This window comes from Brassica napus, chromosome A2 (assembly GCF_020379485.1).
Source record: "Brassica napus cultivar Da-Ae chromosome A2, Da-Ae, whole genome shotgun sequence".
Lineage (NCBI taxonomy): Eukaryota > Viridiplantae > Streptophyta > Magnoliopsida > Brassicales > Brassicaceae > Brassica > Brassica napus.
Genome location: NC_063435.1, coordinates 11,775,923 through 11,796,032, shown reverse-complemented (window position 1 = coordinate 11,796,032; position 20,110 = coordinate 11,775,923). Strand labels below are relative to the sequence as shown.

The following is a 20,110-nucleotide window of genomic DNA, read 5'->3' as shown; positions in this document are numbered from 1 at the left end:
ATTTATTTAGTTAAAGATTTTAAAAAGAAACTATTCATAAAATTACCTAATCTAATCTATATTTCCAAACATACAATTAAACATCTTAAATATAGATGAATTAACATAATTTGCTTATAGATATAATTAAATATCTAGATTACATTATATAAATTAATAAGATACATATAAATGTATATGATACTATAAAAACAATTATAAAAACGGTTTTTATTATGTTTATATTAGTAGTGAATAAAATAAATCATAGATTTTAGAAAACTAATTAATCTAAACTTAATAATATTAATTAAATTCACTCATTCACTATATATATAATATATAAAAATATGTCAAATGAATGCAAAACAGTCAAATATATAATTTTAAAAAATTCTAATCATTTTCCAATGACAATGCAAAGTCCAAACTCATCAAAGCTGTGGAAAACTGTAAGAACCATCGTCGTGATGCTTGTTTCAACCCATAGATTGACTTTTTTATACACAAGTCGCAAGACAACATTTGGTGAAGTGTGTCCCTCTTTCTTACTGTGTATCCCGGAGGTAAATCAATATAAATATCCTGCGAGAGATCACCAATGAGAAAGGCGTTTGAGATGTCTAGTACGTGTAAAACCACTTCTTCTTGGCAGTCATTGCGTGTAGAAGCTTGACGATACCATCTTTGTGAATGGAGAATGCATCAACATAGTCAACTCTTTTCTGCTACGTAAATCCTTTAGCCACTAAATGGGCTTTATACTGCTCAAAGGTCCCATCGATGCGTTTTACTTTAAACATCCATTTGCATCCAACTATTTTCTTTCCATCAGGTAGAAAACCAAACATACCAAGTATCAGGACTTTCTTAAAATCATACTCCTCATCCACAGCCTTACACCACTGTAAAAGATTAGAGTGTCCTTTACGTATAATGGACAAGAAACTGTGATTCTAGTATACATTCTATGATCAAAATGTGTTACATACTTGTGTTTGTGTGTATATTAGTATATATATGTATATCAGACTTGGATTTTCACTTATAAGTGGCTTTAGTTAAAACCCATATTTTTAAAATTTAGTATTTGATCAGAATGTTTCGGAAAAAAGAAGAAGATCAGAATGAAGAATAATATGTGTTTGTTTTGTATCTTTGTTGTAACTATTTCTAACTGGTTATTATTGCAGCTTATTTGACTCTTATGAAGATTCTGATTTTTCAAGGATTGAAAGTACTGCAGTAGAAAAGGTTTCTGACTAAATCTATTGCCAGCTTAATAAACAAACAAGCTTGACTCTGTTAATCTTCACTACTGATCAACACTGTTTTGTTACAAATACAATTGGTTGACCAGGTTGAACTGAAGAGAGGTCTTCTAGAACAGTTTACACATGAGATGGAACCGTTACTAGGGAAGCACGATATGCATGTTCGGCTCAACAAAGGGTGTATCTTGCCACTTTTAGTTTCCCTCTTCCTCACTCACAAAGTTAATTTCTTTTCTTGATTCATTATGTAGGTACATCCTGATGTTGATCATGTTACAGTCAAATGGATCCCAGCCAATAATCTGTTTGCAATAACGGTTAGCGTTATTGATCAAAACCCTGCTCAGAAAAATGTGTACCAAAATCAAGGTGTTACCTTTCCGGATTCGTGCTGAACTGAGCATGATGCAATGCAGAGAAAGCTTAAAGCGTGACAAAATGTAAGTTTTTTTTCTTTCTCAGATAATCAATAAGTGGCAAGAAACAATGATTGTTGGATCGATTTTTACAGGAGGATAAATTGACAATCTGGGGAATTAACAGTCAAAATGCCAGAGATTTCCAGAGACCATACAGCTTATGCACTCAAGAAGGCACACAAGGGTTAGCTGCCCAAGTTAGGCAAAATCACAGACCTCCTGCTTTCTATCAAGCTTGGTTTTTTCTCTGTTTCCATGTTCACCTTATTCGATCAGCCAAATAAAAGTTCAACTTAACCCAAATATGAACCCTAAATCTAAATATAAAAATCTAAAAAATACATAATATTATGTAATATTAAACTATACAATATAGATCACAATACAACTTTTACAGATTAAACACATGTAAAGATAGTTAGAAATTAAGAAAATTACAAACTACATATTTCTAAACAAAATAGAGCATTTTTATAAACCATCAAATAGAATGGAACATGATAAATAATATAGTAACAAAAACTGAAATGGAATAGAATGCATAACAAAATATGAAAAATACACATAACTGTTCATAAATTCAGATACATACATGTTCCGGTGTCTTTGCTACTGTCGCTTTTGGAATCTGAGAAGCCTCTCCTTTCCGTCATCGACAAAGCCTCTTAAACCGGTCTCCTCCTCCACAAAACTTTTCGGAAACGTAGTCTGTAGTTTGGAAGAATCTATTCTCTTCTCCAAATATTGGTGATAAAAAATTTATTTTGTGAATATAAGTGAACAACAAAGAGCCACATTTTATGTTTCACAGTAATTATTAATTAAATTTTTGTTTCTTTGCAGGTTGCACCGGTGAAAGAGAGGGCTAATATAATATTATTATATAAATGTAGTGGTGTGTATAGAAATGTTCGGGAAATTGATTACTCATTGAATTAGGCTTTTTTTTATGCCATACAACCCAAATCGTTCGTAGACAAAAATAAAATAAAAATGAAGAAGCGTGGAAGGAAAGTGGAGTAAAAAAAGATAGACCTGATCTTCTCAAAACTCAATGTACTTGTTTAATTTTAAATCTAATAAATTCAAAACCTAAGCATAACGTATGCAAAGCTGTATATGCATGTATACACGGATAAATACCAATCACATGAACTCACATTTACTTCATCCAGTGACAAACAACTCTAGCCAACCACATAAAATCAGAAAAAAAAAAGAAGATGAATACTTTGTTTTACTTCCTTCTTGCCTCAACCGCTGTTTTGGCCACCACAGCAAACGCGAGCGAACCAGTTGTCGACGCTGATGGTGATCTCATATCCGACGGCAGCTACTATGCTGTCCCCGTCTCCGACAATGAAGGTGGCCTGACTCTCGCTTCCGGTGGTGGCAACCAATGTCCCCTTTATGTCGGACCGGAATTATCAACGAAGAACAAGGGCCTTGCCCTAAAATTCTCAAACTGGGGGTCATGGGCTGAGTTCGTTCCCGAATCAGAGAACCTCAACATCGAGATGAACGTCCCATCTACGATCTGCGGTCAGTCCTCCTATTGGTGGCTCACTGAGACTCAGAGTAAAGGATTACTGTTCATAGCAGCTGGTCCTAAGCCAGAAACTGGAAAAGATTCGTCCAAGAGTTTCTTCCAGATCAAGAAAGCTGGAGATTTTCTTAGCGGCTACAAGTTTGTGTATTGTCGTAACGATAAGAGCTGCTACGAATTTGGGATGGTTGTGGACAGATATGGCTATAACGATAAGATTTTTAACTTGCACACTAGTAATAAAACTTTATCTGTGTATTCTATGTTTTCATTGTTCATCTTTAATGGAATGAAACATTAATTTTCTTTTCAATTCTCACCCTAGCTAGTTTAAGCCCCTAATTTTTTTGAAGAAATTATACATAGATCCTCAAATTTGTGTAAAAAAAAACTAAACTCACAAATTATTGATTTTTTTTTTTTTAAATCGTCTAGAACTCTAAAATCTCAGCCCCTGATGCACATGCCCATTTTTTGGGTAAACGTTATTAGTTAAGTTATTAGCTGGTGAAGCACATTCGCACTAAAAGAAGGAAAATTATGAAACATGACAAAACATATTATTAAATCAGAACCGGTTTACTCATGTAGATTAGCTCGAATAAGGACTATGTGTAAGTTGGATAAAAAAGGACTAAAAGCTATATACTTTTAATTAATCATATAGGCTTTGGGCTCTTTCCTCTTTAAATTAACCTTGTTGTTATCCCTGTCTTCTAAACTATCTAAAGACTTGTGTCCATATCACCAGATATCACAATAATAGAAAACCATATGTGAAAATTCTATGAATGGTTAAACAACCATTTAACCAGGGTGCTCAACTTCAAACCAGCCCAGCTTGGATGGAGAAAATTAAAGGGAGTTTTTGGGGGTGTTAGTGGGACTTAAATTTATATAGAGTTTGTTGATTTTAAAAGTTGGGAGATTTGTTAAATTTGGAAAGAGATGTAGAGAATTTTGTATATTGTGAAAATCTATGAAAATAAAGTAATGTAATGATTCTAAGAATTCAAGGTAAACATGTAGTATTCTCAAAATCTTAATTTGTGAGTTAAAATGATAAGAATTCAGTTCCCAATAACACTTACTTTAATAGATTTGTAGAATCATTAAAATCTAAACTTTTTGAATAATAAATGATTTTGTATAGAGTTATAGAATCATCAAACCAATAACAATAGATTTTAATGAGAATATGAGAATCTATAAACCAATAACACTAGACTTAGAAATTCTAAGACTCATTATAAATCTCACCCCCACTAACACCCCCTTTAGTTGTTATTCTTTTCTTTGTAAGAATGTGAATACCATTAATAAAAATGAAACATTTGATACAAGTTGTTAGCTTGGATCTCATTCTGCTATGAAAGCACTATGGTTTCTACAGAATTTCTATAAAAAAAATTAAATTATATAATGAATAGAACAAGGTTACCTGAACAACTACGAGAATAACCAGTAGGTTAACATCAGAGATGAACCAGAAGATAATGAGGAGATAGAGAGATATCTGCTCAGATCACAACATGGAGGCAGTCGACAACTCCGGCCCCGGCCATTGGCATCGATGAGTTGGCTCCAAACATATCAAAATCCAGAGAATTATATGCTGTAGGGCCTGAGGGTCCAACCCCCAACAATTGTTATAAAATAATGTTTCAATCAAAAATTTATAAGACCATGATTATCGCAGGTCCTAAGTGGGGGTTTTAAACAAATTTTGTGATTTAATTAAATCAAAAGAAAAGAAAAAGAGAATTACCGATCCTTAATGGGGAGTTTTGGAAACCGATTTTTAGGGGAGTTTCATAACCACGTGTCAGCATCTCATTTTTTTGTTTTTTTTTCTTTTTCTTTTGTCTCTTCCTTTCCTTTTCTCACGGTTTCTCGATCTCCGTCAGAGGAGAAGAATCCAAACCGACGACGGACGAGGACTGTGTCATCGACGTCTCCTCCGTCTTCTCCGTGTTCTTGTGTTCTTGTGTTCTCCGTCATCGACGTCTCCTCAACTTTCTCGGTGCTCACCGCGTCTCCTCCATCTTCTCTCTCTACGCCGTCAGAAGAAGGATCAAAATCCACCACCAATTGACAAATCTCTCGGTACTGATGGCGTCTCCTCCGACCCTAAAGCTTGGTTTCAATTGACGATCTTCAGTTTGGAGATCAGCTTCTGGTAAGTATGTAACTTTCTCACATTTATTGTCTGGATTAGTGTGCTTAATTGTTGCCCTTTGATTCATGTAGAAATAATGGTTGAGTAGTTTGACTGTATTTGTTACAATATCGACCCTAAAGCTTGGTTTCAAGACAAATATGTAGTGTATGTTGACTGTGAATATTTACATTTGTTTGATATCTGGTTTGTTTTATTTTTTGCTTGTTTCCTCTGCTATTATATTTCTCAATTTGATGACCCGTTCTGTTCTATGTGTGTATATTATTAAAACGCAATCAAATCTCTAGAAGTTGTCTGTATTAGTGAATCTGAGGTGGAGGCATTGGTTCACCTGCATTATTGTATCGTGAAGCTTGTGGTGTGGTATGATTACAGACTTATCGATCATGATGTTGTTGAACTCAACAATGTGGATAGGCATTATTGTATCATGAAGCTTGTGGTGTGGTATCGGTTTATTAACTTAATTGGCTGATCCAAGAAAATTTGTGTAACCTTTTATTATGTTACTCGGTTTACACAACATCTTCATCTTCCAACAACATGTATGTTTCAAGTTTCATAATGTATGTTTCAAGTTTATGTAATCTGTTCTGTGTGAAATGTGAGACAAATAAACTTAAGTTTATGCAAAGCAAGAGAAGTCACGAGTTTCTGTTCTTGTATAATGCTTGTTTTTGTGTTCTCTGTCTCATGTTCTTGTCTTGGTATTTCAGGTCCAAAAGAGTGGCATTGAGGTTTTCATCAAAGAATGGCATTGACATTGGCATATGGATGATCAAGTAAGGTTTTCTTGTTTATGTTTCCTCTTCTTGAGTAGGTGATCTTCCTCAATTCTTCTAAAAAATTTAATTTTTTTTTAAGAACTCTTAATTAAGAAACTCCCATTAAACCACTCAAAATTAAAGTTTCTTAACTAGAGTTCTTAAGTCTACTTAAGTATATTTATATAATTAAATAATCATTAAGAAACCCAATTGGGTTTCATGGGATAATCATGCTCTAAAACCAGAGCTATAGTGAACATACATAAACTTATTCGTTGCCAACGGTCCAAGACCAGGCTAAAACTCTATCCCACATATGATATAAATAAACAAACAAATTAAAGAAGCGTTAGCAACAAAAAAAAAACTAAAGTGTTAAAGAAGCTTAATTAGCTTATACAAAGCTGTATGTGCATCTTTCTCGAGACGTGAAGACAGATTTGAGGGTTCTAGAACCAGAAGTGCAGCCACATGTTGCAATAAAGACTGACTCGCAATTAAAGAAGTGGATCACAAAAAAGATACGCATCTTCTCAATCTCAATGTACTTTAATAATTCGAAACCTAAGCATAGCGTATACAAAGCTGTACGTATCAACTCAGCACATCCATGTATAAAATACCAATGACCTGAACTCACATTTTCTAGACCCAGTTACATTCAAATATAACCAACTATATATATAAACTCAAAAAATAATGAATCCTATGTTTTACTTCCTTCTTGCCTTAACCACTGTTTTGGCCGTGACCGCAGACCCTGGCGGACCAATTCTCGACAATGATGGTTATGTCATATTCAACGGCAGTTACTTAGTTCGCCCAATCATCTTCGGTGGCGGCCTGACTCTCTCCCCCCTTGGTGACAACCAGTGTCCCCTCTACATCGAACAGCAATTTTCAAAGGACGACATAGGCTATCCCATAAGATTCTCAAACTGGGGGTCTGGAGCTAGGTTCGTTCCGGAGTCAGAGAACCTCAACGTCGAGATGGTCATCCCAGTTACGACCTGCGTTCAGTCTTCAACCTATTGGTGGGTCACTGCGACCGAGGGTAGCAAATGGTTATTCATATCGGCTGGTCCTAAGCCAGATCCTGGAGAAGCTTCGTCCAAGAGTTTCTTCCAGATCAAGAAAGTTGGAGATTTTACTAATGGTTACAAGATTATGTTTTGTAGTAAAGATAACAACTGCATCGATGTCGGGATAGTTGTGGACGAATATGGCGTTCAGCGTTTGGCTTTATGCACTATGCCATTCCTATGAACAAAGAAGAAAGACTTAAACTTTACTTAAAATATATTTCAAAAGCTCAAAACGTTTACAACCTCCTATACTTCTTTATATAGTTGGAGACACTCTCTCAACCCTAATTGATCTCTCAGGATCTGTTTACATCTGTCACACATCTAGCCACTTGCTACTGATAACAAGGTATCAAACTGGTTACATAGTACGAGAGCTCTCTGCTCCTTAGCACAGTCTGTCCCCTTCTTCTCACTCTTCTGTCTTATTGTCGTCTTCTGATCCTGGTTGAGAGAGCCGTTGACTCCTTTGATAACTTGGGCCAACTCCTGTTGGGCTTGAGTGATGTCTTGGGCCTTTACACTTTCATTCCCCCGTAAACTGAATGTGGGAGGAACGCGAACATTCAGTTTATGTCGCAGTTGCTGAAATGATTGTCGCGGTAGGGACTTAGTAAAAATATCAGCCAGTTGAAGATGAGAGGGAACATGCTGAACCTCAAGCACACCAAGGGCAACTCTCTCACGAACATAATGGTAGTCAGTGTCAAAATGTTTAGACCTGTTGTGAAAGACCGGATTGGCCGAGAGCTGAACAGCGGAAAGGTTATCACAGCGAAGGACAGCAGGTCGCGTCTGAGGAACCAAGAGATCACGAAGAACGGAAGAGACCCATGTTAATTCTGACGCTGTGGTTGCTAGAGCTCGGTATTCGGCTTCAGTAGAAGATCGAGACACTGTAGGTTGTCGTTTTGCCGACCACGAGATAACGTTAGAGCCAAGTAACACACTGAAACCGGTAGTGGATCGTCTGGTATCTCGACATCCTGCCCAGTCACTGTCGCTATAAGACACCACATCCAGGCTACTGTGTTTAGATAAGTATAAACCCATTGTCGAAGTGCCACGAAGATACCGTAAGATCCTCTTCAAGAGACCAAAGTCTGCCTCAGTGGGTGAATGCATTCTTTGACACACAAAGTTCACAGCATATTGTATATCCGGACGTGTGATTGTCAGATACTGGAGCTTCCCGGCAAGACTTCGAAAGTAGAAGGGTTGAGCAAATGGCGTTGTATCTTGGAACACATGATCAAGACGTAGAGGAAGTGGAGTGTTGATCGGGTTGCAGGTTGACATACCAGCACTATGAAGTATCTCCTCTGTATATTTGGCCTGATGAATAAAAAGTCCATCAGAGTGATGTTGAGCTTGTACTCCCAAGAAGTAATGGAAAGTTCCCAGATCCTTCATCGCAAACCGAGCACTCAGCTCATTAATGAGAGACTTGAACAACGCCGGGTTAGATCCTGTTAATAAGATGTCATCAACATAGAGTAACAGCACAAGAGTATCTCCATTGTGACGATAGACAAATAGAGAAGGATCTGCCTTGCTACAGACGAAGCCATACTCAATCAGAAAATTACTAAACTTGTCAAACCAGGCTCTTGGGGCTTGTTTAAGACCATAGAGAGCTTTATGCAAAGAGCAAACATGAGTAGGATGAGCGTGATCTTCGAAACCAGGAGGCTGCACCATATACACTTGCTCTTGTAAATCACCATGTAAGAAGGCATTCTTAACATCAAGCTGAGTTATATTCCATTGCTTCGCAGTGGCCACGGTAAGCACAATGCGAATGGTAGAAGTCCTGACCACAGGGCTATATGTTTCATTGAAGTCAATGCCTTCTTCTTGATTGAATCCCTTAGCAACAAGGCGTGCTTTTAGCTTCTGTAGAGTACCATCAGCGTTGAGTTTAACAGTAAACACCCATCGACAGCCCAATACATTCATGCTAGCTTCAGGAGGAACCAAGGACCACGTGTGATTCTGAAAAATAGACTGCAACTCTTCTAGCATAGCTTGTCGCCAACCCGGATGAGCTAAAGCTTCAGCCACCGTCTTAGGTAGAGAAGGGATTGTAGTGCTCGCAAGTAATGCATACCGAGGGTTCGGTTTGCGAATTCCAGACTGTAATCTTGTCCTCATGGGGTGACGTTGTTCCTCAGTGACGGGCTCTACTGCTTGCTGAGTGTTGGTCTCGGGACTAGGCCTTAGTACCATCTCTTCACGATCTGGTGTTTGAAGACCGATGTCCGCTGGAGACGTCTCGGTAGTATTATCTTCCAGTGGATATTCCACAACATTTTCATGTGAGGCATGAGTCGGAGATAACACCTGAGAACGTAAGGAAGATAGAGTTGGCAAGACTTGTCGTTGAGGCGGATCTGCAGCTTGCCATGCTCCCATGATACCTGTGGTCTGTTGAGAGACTAGATGCTTATACTTATCCATGAATGGAAAGCAAGTCTCATCAAATATAACATGGCGGTTAATGTAGACACGACCAGTAGGAGGATAGAGACAACGGTATCCCTTATATTGAGGATGATATCCTAAGAAGACACATTGAAGAGACCGTGGCTCGAACTTATGTTGAGTGAAAGGGCGTAAGCAAGGATAACAGGCTGACCCAAAAACTCAAAGAAAACTGTAGTCAGGAACCTTTTTCAGTATAAGCTCAGAGGGACTCTTGTTCTTCAGAGATGGAGAAGGAAGCATGTTGGTGATAAAGTTGGCAGAGTAGAAAGCCTCAACCCAGAAACGTAAAGGGACTTTACTTTGAAACATCATAGACAGGCCCAATTCTGTTAAGTGCCGGTGTTTACGTTCCGATATGCCATTTTGTTGAGGCGTTGACGGACAGGAGATGAGATGCTGGATGCCATGATTCTGTAAGTGTGCTCTAAACCTCGTACTCATAAATTCACCCCCACCATCACTCTGAAACACCTTGATCTTCTTGCTTAACTGATTCTCGATTTGTTTTTGAAATCCAATAAAGATATCACAAAAATCAGATTTCATTTTTAGAGGAAAGATCCATGAATAACGAGAATAGTTGTCTACAAAGACTGCATAATATTTGAACCCCTGAACAGATACAACTGGAGAAGGACCCCATAGATCACAGTGTATTCGATCAAGTGGTTCCATTACACTAGAGACAGAATCAAAAAAGGAAGTTGAGAACTCTTTCCCATCTGGCAAGGTTCACAGACGGAAGTGGTGCTGCTCTTATTAACTGAAATTGCCTTGCTGGTTTTGAGGAGTTGGAGAACCTGAGGATTTGCATGACCAAGACGCTGATGCCACACTAGATCACCTGCAACAGTCTGTCGATTTGAATAGAAAGCTACAAAGTCAGGTTGCTCCAACACATAAAGTTTCTCACGACGTTGTCCTCTGGTCACTACCTTCTGAGTGTTCAAATCAATCACAGAGACAGCATTAGCATCAAAATAGACCCCACAAGGGAAGTCATCACACAGTTTCGAGACCGACAAAAGAGATTTTTGCATTGATGGACACACAAGTATATCATAAAGAGGGAGACTACCTGTCGTGGTATTCAAGGTAGTGGATCCAACATGAGTGATAGGGAGATATGTTCCATCTGCAACCATAACTGTCTCTTGACCGTTATATGGAACTGAGTTCTGAAGGTTGGTGGCTGAAGGCGTCATATGAGCTGTAGCACCCGAGTCAGCAAGCCATTCGCGACCACTGGAATCTGAAACTTGAAGAGCAGCTAGGGCGTGAGGAGTGTCATTACTCTGGTAGGCATTATCAAATCTGTTCCAACACTTCAAAGCCACATGACCAACACGTCCACAAATTTGACATACTGGACGAGTATTCCCTGATTGAGAACCCTGAGACTGAGATCCAGGAGGTTGGTTCCAACCAGAGGTATTAACCTGTTGTGTGAAACCTCTGCCTCGTGTTGAATATCCACCACGTCCTCGATAGTTGCCAGAACGACCAAAAGAACCGCCACGTCCTCTGTTTCCACCATAGTTTGAGTTTCCAAAACGTTGAGTCTGGAAGGCAAGATGAGGAGAGACCTCTGGAGTAGCTTCATACGACTGTAGTTTTGCATCAAAAGCAGAGATCTCAAGGACCACATCATTGAACGTCTGAGGAGGGAGTCGAGACAGAGAGCTCTGAATCACTGTTGTAATAGGATCATATTCGCGACCCAGACCATTCAGAAAGGTGAAAATCTTCATGTTTTCATCCACCGGCTTACCAATAGCACTAAGATTGTCACAGAGAATCCTAAACTCTCGACAATAAACCAAAAAGGTTTTACCTTTCACAGAAAGGAGTTGAAGACGACGTCGGAGTTCAAACTCTCGAGCAAGAGAACTCTTGTTGTAGTGAGAGGCAAGGGCAAGCCACACATCTTGGGATGTAGCAAGGGCATGAACAAGACCCAGAACCTCTTCTGTAAGAGTTCCAAAGATCCATGACTTAACAAGCTCGTCCGTACACGTCCAGGCTTCATGAGCTGGATTAGGAGCTTCGACAGGAGCATCGTTGACGATGTTGACGACAGTAGCAGCAGGAGCTGGCGTAAGACCAGTGGGGAAACCAAGGAGCTTTTGAGAACGGAGAAGAGCCTCAATCTGTGTCTTCCAAAGGAGGTAGTTTGTGTCGCTAAGCTTAAGAGTGACAGAGCTAGTGACATGGATGTCTGAAGGAAAAGGATATGGATCGTTTCTTTCTGCCATTACAGCAACCTGTTAAGGATTTAAGAAAGCTCTGATACCATATGAACAAAGAAGAAAGACTTAAACTTTACTTAAAATATATTTCAAAAGCTCAAAAGGTTTACAACCTCCTATACTTCTTTATATAGTTGGAGACACTCTCTCAACCCTAATTGATCTCTCAGGATCTGTTTACATCTGTCACACATCTAGCCACTTGCTACTGATAACAAGGTATCAAACTGGTTACATAGTACGAGAGCTCTCTGCTCCTTAGCACAGTCTGTCCCCTTCTTCTCACTCTTCTGTCTTATTGTCGTCTTCTGATCCTGGTTGAGAGAGCCGTTGACTCCTTTGATAACTTGGGCCAACTCCTGTTGGGCTTGAGTGATGTCTTGGGCCTTTACACTTTCAATTCCCCATTACGTTCGTGAAAGCTGACGAGACAGAGACTCCGTCCAAGAATATATCTATTATGTGAGAGAAATTAAAGACTACAAAATTAAGAAGATAATAGAGTTTTAACTTACTATAGATAATAAAACTCTATCCATGTGTTCCTGTCTTCTTTGTTTATCCATCTATACATGAAATAAAACAATAAGCGAAAACATGCGTGGCAACTACGAACATATATAATTTTATTTGTTAAAACTTTATCTCCACATAAGAAATAAATAAACAAACAAGTTACAGAAGCGTTCGTAGCCAGAAATAAAATAAAAATGAAGAAGCATGGAAGGAAAGTTGAGTAAACAAAGATGGACATGATCTTCTCAAATCTCAGTGTACTTGTTTAATTTTAAAGCTAATAATTCAAAACCTATGTGGATGTATAAACTGATAAAAAGCAACCATATGAACTCACATTTTCTTCATCCAGTAACAAACAAATCTAGTCAACCACATAAACTCCAAAAAAGAAGATGAATCCTATGTTTTACTTCCTTCTTGTCTCAACCGCTGTTTTGGCCGCCACAGCAAAGGCGGGCGAACCAGTTGTCGACACTGATGGTAATCTCATATCCAATGGCAGTTACTACGCTGTCCCAGTCTCCCACTATGAAAGTGCCCTGACTCTCGCCTCCGGTGGTGCCAACCCATGTCCCCTTTATGTCGGACCGGAATTATCAAGGAGGAACAAGGGCCTTCCCCTAAGATTCTTAAACTGGGGTTCTGGAGCTAGGTTCGTTCCCGAATCAGAGAACCTCAACATCAAGATGGACCTCCCACCTACGATCTGCGGTCAGTCATCCTATTGGTGGCTCACTGAGACTGAGATTAAAGGATGGCTGTTCATAGCAGCTGGTCCTAAGCCAGAAACTGGAAAAGATTCGTCCAAAAGTTCCTTCCAGATCAAGAAAGCTGGAGGTCTACTTAGCGGTTACAAGTTTGTGTATTGTGGTGGCGATAAGAGCTGCTACGAATTCGGAATGGTTGTGGACAGATATGGCTATAGCCGTTTGGCTCCATCCAATCTGCCATTCCGCTTTGTGTTCGTGAAAGCTGACTAGGCAGAGGCTGCGTCAAAGTCCAAAATTATGTCTATTAATCGAGCGAAGTTAAAGACTACAAAATTACGTGGATAAGAGTTTTAACTAGCTACTAATAATAAAACTCTATCCCTGTGTTCTCTGTTTTCTTTGTTCATCTTAAATGGAATAAAACCAATTGCCACAAATACCATATTTATAGTACTACTCCTACTTTTCATGTTTACACTAATCACTTTTACTTTCACTTTTAATGAATGGAAAAGACATTTATACCCCTAGGATTAACTAATCTAGACTTAGGGTTTAGAGTTGAGAGATATGATAAGGCTTTTGGAATGTGAAAGATTTTAATAAATATATAAATAATTACTTAAAAATATAAAAAAAATTAAAAAATAGCTTCAAACATAATTTTCGAATTTCAAAAATAAATTTTGAAAAAAAATAGTTAAAAAAAATTCAAAAAAACATTTATAAAAAAGTTCGCATTTAAAAAAGTATAATTCGAATAAAAAATTTAGTTTTTTTTTTTATTTTTTTATTTTTATTTATTTAAATAATGATTTATTATATATATATATATATAGATAACAACGGCATAATAGTCTTTTGTCACTTAATAAACAAGGTATTTTTGAAAATGTCCCTTAAGTGGTGGTAAAGATGAAAAGTGGTACCTTGAAAGTGGTAAACATAAAATTTCCACAAAAAACATCTTTCTTTGTTTGTTTTTTTTTTCTTATAACTATCTCTTTAGTTTAAGATTCACATAATATGAAAATTAAACATAACATTACCAAACTTTATTGTTTTAAAATTGCTTTCTTAACAGTGATTAATTTCTCTTTTAGTTTATGTAGTTATTATATTCATGATGTTATAACGATGATTATCAATACAATACTAAAAGTTGAATAAGGGCTCCTCTCATGCTGTCCACGCCCTCAATAATAATCAACCAATAGGAAACCACTGATAAGCCACGTCAGACGCGCTGCGCATTGCATTTGGGCCTCGCATCCTAACGACCCAATAATGTTTGGAATCTGAAAGCCCGGAAAGTCCATGGAAGTCCATGTCTCGGTGAAGTCTCATGTTCGATCTTCGATCCCTTTTCTCTTTCTCTTCTTCGTTCCGTCGATCCCCTTTCTTTTCCTCTTCTCCGTTTACTACGTTTCACAAATCTTAATCGCGGACAATCAATTTTCTCTCCACTCTTCTGAACTTTTAATCTCATTAATGGATCTTTATCGCTTTCTCCGCTTGCTATTCTATATAGATCTCTTAATCGATGTGTTTTTTGGATCTAAAACTGTTCTGTCCTTTCAACTGCTCCTTGCGATGAAGGTATCCGACGTTTCCGACTCAGTGAAAAGGAACGGCAAGGCGGCAATCCCCTCCAATTTCGTCAAACCCGTCTCTCAAGCCGGTGTCTCTTCCGGCGATGACGGTCCGATGAAATCTAAAGGTGGAACGGCTGTATCGAAGAGTCCGATCAAACCCGTCACTAAAACCGGTGTCTCTTCCAGCGTTGACAATCCGGTGAAATCAAGAGGTGCAACGGCTGTATCGTAGAGTCCGATCAAATCACACGGCAAAACCGGTGCTTCTTCCGTCCCCGTTATCAGCGTTAGGGGCAGATCATCTGTCTCACCCGTCGACAAAGGCAAATCAATCGTCAACGACGACGTAGAAGAGGTTATTACCTTCAAAATGTGACATTCGGGCCCCATCAAGACGAGGTGCGGTTTCGATTGATCCATTTTTGGGAGGCTTGGAACGTTCATCGATGAAGAGGTACAAACCATAATTTGACCTCGAATAATTGATTTGATACCATAACGTCTGATTGCTGTTCATCGCTTTGTTTGATCAGATGATTGATATTAGGATTGCTTAGCAACAAAATAGATTGATTTGTTTATGTATCATTATTTGTTGTTGCTATTATCATGGGAATATATATAATATTTGTTGCGGGTTAAATATTTTAAATAGTTTTGGTTTTCACTAAACATATGTTTATCTGACTAATTTTATTTTGGCAACAGGAGAGTGTAATCCAGGGCTTCATCCCCTATGGAAGGATTGAGACCTATTTGCCTCACATGAAAGCTGGTTGTACTTACCGGCTCAACAAGTTTTTCGGATCAAAGAGTAAGACAATCTACCGGGTAGCTGATCCAGATGTCACTATTAGCTTCTCATGGAACTCTGCTCTCACTGCTCTCGAGGACAGTTCAATCCGTTTCCCTGAGGATCGGATCTGTATATATGGATTCAGAGAGTTCGATGCTGCTTCCGACTAAAAAGGTGATCATTATGGTAAGTTCTCGCTTCGTTAACCTCAATCACCGTTTATATTGGATAGTAGTTTAATCTGATCTTAGATCGTATGATATCATCTGATTAGTTATTGTATTGATCTTGGAGTGTTTGCTTAGCATTTTGTATTGATTGCCGGATTTATAAATAAGACATTGAGTTTGATGTCTTCTCTTGCAGACTATATTGGCCATATCAAACTTGTGAATGGGAAGGTTCCCAGTGACGGTCTCTTGCTTGATGAAGCTGAGATAGCTGTATCTCGCCGAGTTGAGCTTCACGTCCAGACACATGAGTAAGTTATTGTGTTGTTATAGCTTCGTGTTTAAACACAATGATATTAACTAAAAACTATATTCTCAATTATTAACTAAAAACTATATTCGCAATTGTTTAATACACGAGTTTGTGTTGTTGCAGCGATCCTGTGATGAAGTTGTATCTCTAGGACAAGGCTGCCTTTGAGTTCAGTGAGAAGTTTAAAGCATCTGGAGGTACTGCTCGTGTTATCTTGGTCACCACTTTAAACCCGAAACGGTTTGGAGGTTTGTATTGCTAAGTTATATTGTTGTTTATGAGTTTATATATGATTGAGGCCTTAACTTCATTTTATTATAAGTTTGCTAATGTGTCATGGCATTCTTTCTGCTATAGGTGTCCTGTCTCTATCTGCTATGGCGTCCTCAGGTGTATTTATGGATAGTGATGTCCAAGAAACACTCTTCTACCTCAGTTGGTAAGGTTTAGTTTCATGTATTGGAATGCCGTTCATGCTACTCTATATTGTAATGCCTGGGTTGACGTTTTATTCAGGTTGAACTCTAACCTGGATGTTGCCAGTAGAGTTAATGCAGAGGTGATTATCAAGCCTGAGCCATCGACTTTGGGAGAACTCTTCACTTATATGAATCAGGCATTCTCTAAGGTATTATATCTGCAATATCTGATACATTTACTAAGATACTAAATTTCACATTGAATTTTCAAATATTACTCCAGGTTGCTTGGTTTGAGTGCACATCAATTATTGATGATGTTGTTCACGGGTCTGGATGGTATTATATAGGCTGCGGTGTGTGCCATACAAAAGCAACCAGAGGGCCCACAACACTAATGTGAGAAATATGGGAAGAGTGAGATTGTTGGTGTGGCGCAGTAAGTGGTTTGTATATAGTTTCTACATATTTTTTGAACGCAATGGTTGTTAACACCTATTTGTATTAGGTACTTGACGAAGCTCTCTGTGTATGACCACAATGATCAAGCCGTATTTGTTGTTCTTGGTGATGCCGGTGAGGAGTTGAATGGAAAGAAAGCTAACGAGTTGGTTGAGAGATACTATCAGGTAATTAGAAATTTGTATGTTTATGAGATCCAGAACGTGTTCTTGCAAAAGTATTTAAAAAAAGTGTTCTGATGATGTCTTATTGTGTGTTAGGTCAATGATAGTGTTGGAGGCGATCACATGGTCCCAGTTCCTCAGGCTATGGTTGATACCATTGGACAGACGCGGAAGTTTATTGTGAAGGTATCGAATCACAATCTGACCGCCAAGACCCAGACTCTGACTGTGACAAAGGTGCTCCCACCTGATGCCCCAGAATCTGAAGACAGTTTAGGAGAAAACGTTGATGAAATAGGTGATAATGAGGAAGCGGATAATGCAGCTGAGTTGGAAAAATAGGGTGCTGATGTGATGGAGTCTGAGAGTGTGAAGCGTGCCACATGTGGCTAATGAAGTTGCCTTGACTGGTTTTGTGTTTTGTGTTTTTTTTTTGTTTGTTTGAGACATCCTTTTCTTTATCTTCGATTTCCCTTTGCATCATTATACCAACTTTGGTTATAATCTCTTTTTAAATAACATAAACTATTAATCTTTTCCATGTTATATAGTTTGATCAAAATATAATAATGGCTAACTATACACTGTGATCTTTATTATCTGTATAGGAACCAATGAAATGGTAATATCTATATATATATTTACCACATCATTTGGTTGATGACAAACCAATTCAGGAAATTTCAAATTCTGATTTCAATGCACGATTACTACTCTGGATTGTGCGACTGGTTTTTATTTAATTATAGTAGAAATAGTTTGGACAACGTTGGAAGTATCTGTGTACATAATTATCAAAAATATATTTTAATCTTATCATTATTTAGAACTAAGTTATTTGATACATTCGATCAAAAACCTAATAATTAGAAGATATATGTGGACAACCATGAATGACTAAATACAATAACTCTTTATATAAGCAAAAAAATAGAATTTAAAAAAAAAATTAAAAACTGATTGGCCGAGGTTCGAACTCTGTAGAAGAGCAAATGCGGATGCTACTCTACCAGTAGACTAAGGACACTCATTGCAAAATATATGCCCAACATTAAAGATATTTATGAACCGCTCGGGATGAATAAATTGCTTCTTCTTCCTTTTTAACGAGGGAAACATATATATGTGGACAACCATGAATGATTAAATACTATAAATCTTTATTTAAGCCAAAAAAATACAAATTTTGACAAAAATTTAAAAAATGATGGGATGAAGGTTCGAACCCTAGACAATAGCAAATACGAATGCTACTCTACCACTAGACCAAAGACACTCATTGGAAATATATGCCCACCACTAATCATATATATAAACTGATCGGGATGAATTAATGGCTTCTTCTTCCTTTTTAACGAGAAAAACTCGACCCTTCCTCTTCTATTTTTAACCACTTTCCAATCCAAACTCCTCGCCATATCTGATCAAAATCCTTCTTCTTCTGTTCGAACTAGGATTCGGAGGTTTAGCGAGATTGATAACGCATATGGAGAACACTACTAGTTCCGATCACGAGTTTCGTTCAAGTCGTTTGATGATCGTGTCCAAGAAAGTCGATTGATATTCTCCGGAACTGTTTCTCCAATCGGGGGTTACTCTCGCCGTCATCCTAACCACGAAGCCACTACCGTGTATCGCTCTCTTTGCCTTCGAGGTTTTGTGGTTCAAGGTTCTCTAGATCCTATGAATCATGGGTTAGATGATGTGTTTAGAGTTATTGATGATGAAAAAGCGTAGTTGGCTTCCAGGTCCGGACTCAGATTTGATGATGAAAAAGCGTCTCCGCCTCATGTCTGCTGTTACCAAACGCAAGCAAATCGACTTTGGCCAGTTTGCGTATGAACAAGTGATCAACATGACCCGCGTAAGAGACTTGGACACGAGCTTGATATTTCCAAATCTTATTTATCAGTTCTTAGTGCTTCAAAAAGAAGTCCCTCTGTTGCCAGGAGATGAAGATCTTATTGGAAAAGGTATCCCCATCTATGACTCAGGAAGTGATTGAAGTGGTCCAAGGGGACGTAGAAGACTTTGTTAGTGTAATAGCGAAACATTTTTTGTGAAGTCAATCGTTCTCTCATGAATGTAGCTAACATATGATCTTTTTGGCAAGTAGCTTGTGTTCGTATCCTCTTCAAAAGGGAAGAGGAAAGAATACGAACTTCCGAGTACGAGCGAGGTCGCATGCCTTATCGTGGGTGATATGTCATCAACAATTGGAGAACAAGATATAGTGGTTCAATTCCAATCTGACACTTTGCAGCAGATACGTGACGATCACCCTCTATACATGAGCCTCCAATATCCGCTTCTGTTTCCGTATGGCGAATATGGGTTTCACTCAGAAATCTCCCTGCATCTTGAGACATGCACTTCAAGAACAAGGCAATTCGTGACCATATGGCAATACTACGCTTCTCTAATCCAAACACGTCTTAATCAAGGGATGACATTGATTAAAGGCGGTCGTCTCCTCCACCAATTTGTTGTGGATGTTTATACATCAATTGAGGAAGATCGATTGAGGTGGGCGAGGAATAATCAAGAAATCTTGCGGGCCGAGCTCTACAGAAATGTCCTTGATGTTGTAAGCAAAGGTGACACTGATGCTAAAATTATTGGTCAGAGATTTATACTGCCGCCAAGTTTCACTTGGGGGCTCCGGTACTTAGTTGAGAAATATCACGATGCTATAGCTATTTGCAGAGAATATGGGAATCCACATTTGTTTATCACGATGACAGCCAATCCTAACTGGAGCGAAATTAAAGAACATCTTGAGAAATACAGTGGAGATTCTCCGAATGATAGACCAGACATCAAATGTCGAGTCTTTAAGATGAAGTTAGATCAACTCCTCAAGGATTTCAAATCAGGAACTTTCTTCAAGCCATAGATCAACTCCTCAAGGATTTCAAATCAGGAACTTTCTTCTTCCTTTTTAACGAGGGAAACATATATATGTGGACAACCA

At 38.3% G+C, this 20,110-nt stretch overlaps 3 protein-coding genes across 3 annotated transcripts; all 3 read left to right on the top strand.

The window, feature by feature from the left end:
* Positions 1-2,823: 2,823 nt before the first annotated feature.
* Positions 2,824-3,534, top strand: LOC106413101 (kunitz trypsin inhibitor 4-like). The gene has a single exon (XM_013853935.3). The coding sequence runs from the start codon at positions 2,896-2,898 to the stop codon at positions 3,517-3,519; it is 624 nt and encodes a 207-aa protein (XP_013709389.1). The 5' UTR covers positions 2,824-2,895; the 3' UTR covers positions 3,520-3,534.
* A 2,986-nt stretch (positions 3,535-6,520) lies between these two features.
* LOC106378131 (kunitz trypsin inhibitor 4-like) lies at positions 6,521-7,454 on the top strand. The gene has a single exon (XM_013818314.3). The coding sequence runs from the start codon at positions 6,867-6,869 to the stop codon at positions 7,431-7,433; it is 567 nt and encodes a 188-aa protein (XP_013673768.3). The 5' UTR covers positions 6,521-6,866; the 3' UTR covers positions 7,434-7,454.
* A 5,322-nt stretch (positions 7,455-12,776) lies between these two features.
* On the top strand, positions 12,777-13,646 carry LOC106423517 (kunitz trypsin inhibitor 4-like). Its single transcript, XM_013864291.3, has one exon. It carries the CDS (start codon positions 12,900-12,902, stop codon positions 13,485-13,487), a length of 588 nt encoding a protein of 195 aa, XP_013719745.1. The 5' UTR covers positions 12,777-12,899; the 3' UTR covers positions 13,488-13,646.
* The last annotated feature ends 6,464 nt before the right edge of the window (positions 13,647-20,110 follow it).